Raw genomic sequence first — 8010 nt, forward strand, 5'->3', positions numbered from 1 at the left:
TCTTAATTTTGGATTGCAATGGGCAAACTTATAAGATTAATATGAAAGATACAACTTTAAGACACCTCCCTCGCGATAAAAAAAAATATAGGCTGATCATGTCGTATTATAACTTTCATCCACCACAAATATTCAGGTCGTTACTTTTTATAAAAAAACATCCAAATTATTCCTAACTTGCTCCAATTCATTTCTCTCCAATTCCAAACATCCATATTCATACTTTTGGCATATCACTTTCAATGTGTGACATAATATTAACACCTATGCAACACCCATGGGGCTTTACACACAACTTTTAACAAATTGTTGTCCAACCAAAAATAAGACCTAACTTTAATTAATTGACACATTTCAAAAGCTTTTAAAAAACTTTTAGGTTTTTGCTTCCTTAAATGAAGGTTTCAATTTCTGGTTATGATGTTATAGGACATTTGATTTGAATGAAGTATATATATATAGTAGATGAAAAGTAACCAAAATGGAATAGTTATATATTTTCTAATTGTAGTATCTGCAGCATTTAAAAAATGGGAAGGCTGGAGTCTCATTATTGACAAGACTTTAGAGTAAGATATAACAATGAAAAATAAGTACTGAAGATAAGACCCTTCATCAAGGTACAAGACATAAATAAATTCACCTTTATAACTTTATAATAAAAATAGTAATAAGTTTTTCTATGTTTTGACTTCAAATTGCAACACAAAAATCTAACCTATAACATAGTTACATAATTGAACTTTTGGATGTAATATTTGAAAATCAAGAGGTTCGAGCCATGGAGGCAGTAATGCTTGCATTATATTTGACTGTTTTGAATCGTACAAACGCGGCTTTATTAATTGTTAAATCAAGTGGTATTTGCTCGATTTGATAAATTCATTTCTTGCTATCTTTAGTTTTTTTTTTTTTAAAAACAAAAATTAACTTAACATGAATAAGTGGGATTTTGCATTAATATCAAAACTAGTGTTTGATCATAGATTGTTTTTTTTTTTAAATCCAATATTATTTTGGTCATGAAATTTGATCAAATTTTGAAAATCTGATCTTCAAATATTTTCAAGGAGCTAGTTTTTTGGACTGCTACTCACAGAACTTCAATTTTTTTAAAGTAAAATGCATGTCCAAACGCCACTTCAAATTTCAAAAACTCAAATTTCAAGTTTCAACTTCAAAAATTATGGTCAGGCAGGAGCTAAACAAAAGAAATTAAGAGCACCCAAGCGATTAATTTCATATGTATTAAGTTAAAAGAACAAGATCATGATAGAGAAACCTCTCTAAAGTTTACTTTCATTAGAGAAAGACAATTGTTTGATAAGAGGAAGACAATAATAATTAAAGAAACTTAGTTTTTTCAACAATATATAAGTTGAAATACAACGAATTAATTAGAAAAAAGACTTGATTATAATATATAGTTTATAATGTCCACACTCCATAGAACATCTTGATGTCACACTCTTGTCTTCAAGTTCACACTCAGCTTCATAAAATGAAGATCTTTTATTTGTTTAGCAAAGTAGCTTATAGTTTTCTGCTCCCTGAAAAATAATGTAACAAAAGAAAATTAAATAAAGTAAGTGTTGCAGGATATAAATATATATTTTTAAAAGAAGATATTACTAATAAAGAATATTAAAAATACAGCCTTCATTTTACATAGTGTAACATAAAATTAGTAGTCAATTTAATTCAGACATCAAGAAAATCTACAACTTATACTTTCTTTGGAAGAAAAGAAAAATCAAAGCCTCTCTTTGATATTCTAAAGCATGTCACTTAGATTTCTGAAATATAATATTCAGATCTCTCTACAACAATCATCTTCTATAACAAACATTTCATTATAACGACTAAATTATATTTGAAACCAACTTTCACATTATGTTATATATGTTCTCTATAACCATATCTCACTATAACAATCAAGAAAATATCTAGATAAATGATATCGTTATAAAAAAAAGGTTTAACTATAAGATTAATTAATGTCAAATGACCCTAAGAAAAAAAAAATTACTAGATCAAAGTTTATGCACCATGAGGGTTTTATAAAGATGCAAATATATATAGATTTGAGTTATAAGTACATTACCACAAGCAAGTTTGGCTTGATTGTTGCTCTCCAACATGAGTCCAAAGTGAATATGAGGGAAGTGTGCCCACTACACCACACAAAGCTAAACATCATACAAATAATTTTTATACTATTACCTAAAAGATAACTATTGATAATTGTCCATAAAAAAAAGGGAGATTAATAACATAGAAAATTAGCCAGATTACCTGCTATAACACGTTAAAACATATTGATAATGTAAGCATTCCTTATATTATCAATATTTATATATAAAAATAATAATAATATTATTATTATAGATATGTGGAGGAAATAAAAATGAAAAAAGGGTTTGAAGAATGTAAGAAAAAAGTAGTTACATTTTTGGCAGCAGTACTAAATGCTTCCCTGTGACTGATATCTGGATTATTAGCTTTAATCCTCTGAATCTCTTCTCTGCACATTTAGGCATTTTGTGTCAAAAAAAATTATTTTTAAATAAAAATAAAAATTGATAGTGGTTATTTCTGCAAAAAAAAAAAAAAAGACTTTAATAAAGATACATATATACTTTATGAACTGATTATATGCAGAAGGTACTCTCTGCCTCTTCTCGGGAGCTGAAAAAAGAAAAACACACTAAACATTAATAACCAAACAAAAATATTCGTATACTTAGGTACGTGACGTAATATTTTATGTTGAACGTTGTATATTTTTTAAAATTAAATGTATATATGAATATAATTACGTCGATTGACAATCCTCTCCTCATGAACGTTGTTTGTGATTGGAGTTCTCAGTGACATCCTGTTCATGTTGCATTTGGTTGATGAACCAAAATCCATCTTGTACTCAGGCGCAGTGTAGTTTGGAACCTAAAAATATGTCAAAAATATGCATAATTTCATAAGTATTGAAATAAATAGATACATAAAGTTTGGTACAAGAAAACATTAAATTTTGATACATCTATATTGATTGGTGTTAGCCCTCTGTCCACTTTTACTTGCCTACTATATTAAAATATCAATATTGTCCACATCTAGGATCGCTTGGTTCTGAACAAGGATATCTTGAGATTATAAGTCCACATTCTATATGAGATATATAATATCAATAACCAAACGCGTGATAAATGTATAATTCCTAGCCTTTTTTTTACCAAACCAAATGATCCTTTAAGTATCAGTCTAGTCATTCAACAATCTACTTGCGAAGTCCGATATATATAGTTATAGTTGGGTAGTTGAGACTTCTCACCTCTTTATCTGTTAATGATAGTGATAAGATCTGCGTATATTATATCCTCTCTGTATCCCGACCTTGACACTATACTGAATATGTTTGTGTGTGAGGGGTGGGGGGTGGGGGAGGGGTGGTAGGTCTAAGAGGGTTTTCTTTATGGTTTGACCAAAAAGTTTGAAGTGATGTTTTATGTAAAAAGAAGAGAAGATAGGTCATAACAGCATTGAAGTGACTGAATCAGTTAGGGATTATAAATACAAAATAAAATAAAATTAAATGGACCAAAAATTCCTAGTTTTTAGGCTTTGTTTCCACAGTAGAAGACAAACCCTGATAGAAAATTTTAAAATAAATAAATTAAACTATCAAATCAAAACAATTCTTCTATATATATAAAAAAGTATAGCCTAGAAAAATGCTTAGATTTATAAAAGCTGCAAGCCTCAAATAGAAAATAAATATGTTACATTTAATTTTTTTTTAGTTAATATGGCGGCTATATATATTTAGTATAGTACTTAAAATTTTAATTTTTTTTGAAAAACTCGATCTGAGTATTAATATGTCTGTACATATTTATTCCCTCAAAAGAATACAAAATAAAAAACAAAAAAAAACCCCTAGAATTCAGAAACCTATGATTAATTATGATACATAGAGAAAAACAAAACGCCCACAATTTGAGCTGCAAAAAATTAAAAAAAAGTGATTTTTTTTTAATTTTTAATTTTTTCTTTTTTGGACCGAACCTGAACGTGATGATTTTGTGAAGAAGAGGACTGAAATGCAGCTGCCATGTTAACGGACCACAAATTTGTGCAGTGTCCACAACGAACAGTCACAATATCTAATAGGCTGCTGCATGGTACACTCACCTACAACAATTAATTAAGAAAACAAATTAACACAAATTTAAGATCTTGAAATTACTAAAATTTGTTGAAAAGTTGGAGGTAGTAGCAAATCTAGACTAGTTGTAACAAGTTTCAATTGTCGTGTTTAACTCTGTTCAAGTGTGTGACTATATCATCTGAGTTAGAGAAAACGTACACTTTTTGCATAACTCTCAATTATATCTTCACAAACTCTTGGTTATTATATGTGTGTGTGCGCGTGCAAAATTTGGGGCACACATACACATATCTAGAAAGCAGAATTCACCGACTCTAAATCTTGAAATCACAATATATATAGAGAGATGATTTTTTCTTGTTTTTTCTTAGTTTTAGAGGGGTTTTCTAAATCTTGAAAATCTCTACCTACAAACCCTTTTTTTTTTGTGTGTGTACACAACAACATTTCAAAATAGAGCTATTTTTGGGAAAGAAAACCCTAAAAATATAAAAAACAAAAATTGGTTGTTTTTTTTTGTGAAGAAAGTGGAGAGATTGATGATTATTTAAAAGCACACATGAGGGTAAAACTAAAAGCTCATCAAAACATAGTCATGAGGAGAAATATGGTGGTTGCACTTAGTGCAATCTTTTCAGTAAAACAAAAAGAAGAGAAAGGTATATAACACAGAGCTAGAAAAAGAGAGAAAGGTATATTAAAAAAAAGAACAAATAAAAGGAAATTAAATCATTTATGAGTAATATTAAGGACTTGTCTTCATCAAATTTTCATAAAAAATAACTCATAAAATGAACAAAGAGGAAAATATTTCTGATTAGAAGGTTCAGGGTTCAGGATTCAGGTTTCAGGATATAATATGACTTTTCTTTTTTCCTTCTTTCTTTGACTACAAAACATCAAAGAATGAAGAAGAAAGAAAAGTCTCTATATGGATTGTGACTTGACTTCTCAAAGCAAATTAAAAACAAAGAAAACCCCAAAATCTATATAGATCACTTGATTTGTGTGTATATATATATATAAAATAACAATAATATTAGCAAAACACACAAATTAAACTAACTCTTTGAATTCTTAAAATCAGCTTTATCTTCTCACACATGACAAAGATAGTTCAAGCACAAAAAAAGAAGAAAAAGAAAAGACAACCAAAATTCACTTATAGAAAAACTTGGATTCAGAGTAGAGTAGGTTCTGCAGGTTCAACTGAACTCACATCTTTCTACTACATATACTTATTAGGTCATACTAATTTAAAATCAACCGACTCTAGATCCTGAATTCATATTTTATTTTCCATATGATAGAAAAAGAATTCAAGGTCAAAACGTAGATAGATAGATAGATAGATAGATAGATAGATAGATAGATAGATAGATAGATAGATAGATAGATAGATAGATAGATAGATAGATAGATAGATAGATAGATAGATAGATAGATAGATAGATAGATAGATAGATAGATAGATAGATAGATAGATAGATACCGCAAGAACAATATTGCAAAAGTTGCAAGGGATATAGCAAAGTTGATCAGAAGCAATATCAATGCAACTTGCCATTTTTTGATGGATTTTTTTTTGTTTATTTGAAGAAAGAAGAGGAAGAAGAAATGGTTAATTCAAGATGAAAGAAGAAGGAACAACACCAAATATATAGAGCTTATTTTTAGAGACACTATAAAGAGAGAGAAAAATACTTTTATTTATTCTCTCTCTCTCTCTCTCTATAATATAGGTAACATTGAATAAATACAAAATCTTCCCGTCAAGAAATTAAATTCTAAATTAGTAATTTATTATTATTTTGTTAGTTTTAGATTTAAATTGTTAGGTGTTTTTAGAATTTTTTGAACTATATGAATATTACGATTCAACAGTTGTTCCAACGAGTTCTAAATACGATTATGAGAGAGGGGGGGGGGGGGGGGTGAGGGGACTAATATAATGTAGTATCAAAAACAGTAAAAAATGTGTATATATAAAGAAAGACATATTACTATTCCCTACAAAATACATCTATCTTTAGAAAGCAAACAAAAAAAAAACAACATAAACTTACCTTTTAATTTCTTTTTTCTCACTTTCTCCTATACACTATAAACCTAAGAATGCATCTTAGTATCTACAAAATAAAATAAAATAAAAATGACCTAGCTATAGGGATCATATGATCAATAGTGCCCACGGGCAATAGGAAATACTATAATAAAAGGGAAAATAAGAAAAGAAAAAAAAGTAGTAGACTAATACAACTTAGTACCTAGTATATAGTGTGTATATATAGAGGATATATAGTACATGGAAAACTGAGTTTTTAGGAATTTAAACTAAGGATAAGGTAGGGCAGCCGGGTAAACTAAGCTTCCGTTTTATGTATGAGATTCGAAAAAGGGTTGGACAATCAAAGATCTATTATACGCGACTTTACCTTGCATTTCTACAAGAGATCCTGTTTTTCACAGTTTGAACATGTGTGATCTGGTCACATGGCAACAACTTTACTTTGCATTTCTGCAAGAGACTATTTTTCCCAGTTCGAACCCGCGATCTGGTCATATGACAACAACTTTACCTTGCATTTCTACAAGAGTTTGTTTTCCACAGCTCAAAGCCGTGATCTGGTCACATGGCAACAACTTTACCATGCGTTTTCGCAAGAGACTGTTTTCCACAGTTCGTACTCATGATCTAGTCACATGGCAACAACTAATTTACCTTGCATTTCTGCAAGAGACTGTTTTCCACAACTCAAATTCGTGATATGATTATCTGGTGATCACAACTTTACCAGTTACGCCAAGACTATCCTTCTGTCTATAAAATAAAATAGACCTATAGCTAGGGATCATATGATGAATAGTGCCCACGGCAATAGGAAATAGTTGGAAAAAATAAGTAGTAAATGAATACAACTTAGTACCTATTATATAGTGTGTATGTATAGAGGATATATGGTACATAGGAAACTGGGTTTTTAGGAATTTAAGCTAGGGATATTAAGGTGGGCTCTTTTCAGAATTATGTCAGAATATAGAAAAGATAATTAGGGTTTCATAGGGGAAAGAGGGATCAAAATTTTTTGGCTCTATTATACATACTAGTAGCTTAACAGTCTACAAGGGAATAAGTCAAGAAGAAAGAGGACTCCATTTGTACAATGTAATGCGATTTAAATTTTGAGAGTCAAATTTTTATATTTTGAAATATAAAATTTTTAAGTTACATAATTGAAATTTCCATGAAAATATATATATTATGTGTTATAATAATTGATAATTTGAAATATAGAAAATTCACATATGAAAAAATATCAATTAGTAAAAATTTGTTAGACTCTTGAAATTTGAAAAATATAAAATAAATTGAGGCGGAGGAAGTAATACAATTTTGTACTTTTATCTCAATTAATATGACATATTTTTATTTTTAATATATTCTAAAAGGTATATCACATTTTTTTATGTAGAGATAATATAACTTAACTCTGAGCTAGCATTTGGCCACAAATTTCCAAATATTTTTGAGAAGTCATTTTGGGGAAGTCATTTTTGGGTGAAGTTTCACTATGCGCTTGGTTGTAGATTTTGAGAGAAATATTTGATTTAAAAAAAAATATACTATGATTTTCACTCATAAGTTATAAAAATTATTAAATACACCCATAAGTTTGTATTATCGTTTTATAATAAAAATGTTCTGTAAAATCCATGAAAATGAACATAATTAATACAAATTTGAAAAAAAAATACCATTAATTTGTATACAAAAAACTACTATTACTATTTGTAATTGGAAGTGACTTCGGAGAGCAAGTTCAGATAAAAATTATATAAAA

At 28.8% G+C, this 8010-nt stretch overlaps 1 protein-coding gene across 1 annotated transcript; it reads right to left on the minus strand.

The window, feature by feature from the left end:
• Window positions 1–1273: 1273 nt before the first annotated feature.
• Window positions 1274–5860, minus strand: LOC102578472 (axial regulator YABBY 5-like). Its single transcript, XM_006358219.2, has 7 exons — window positions 5661–5860; window positions 4066–4191; window positions 2820–2946; window positions 2640–2688; window positions 2449–2524; window positions 2105–2174; window positions 1274–1550 (listed from the first exon to the last, which is right to left on the minus strand). Exons 1-7 carry the CDS (start codon window positions 5733–5735, stop codon window positions 1534–1536), a joined length of 540 nt encoding a protein of 179 aa, XP_006358281.1. The 5' UTR covers window positions 5736–5860; the 3' UTR covers window positions 1274–1533.
• Window positions 5861–8010: the final 2150 nt, after the last annotated feature.

This window comes from Solanum tuberosum, unplaced genomic scaffold, assembly GCF_000226075.1.
Source record: "Solanum tuberosum cultivar DM 1-3 516 R44 unplaced genomic scaffold, SolTub_3.0 scf00272, whole genome shotgun sequence".
Taxonomy (NCBI): Eukaryota; Viridiplantae; Streptophyta; class Magnoliopsida; order Solanales; family Solanaceae; genus Solanum; species Solanum tuberosum.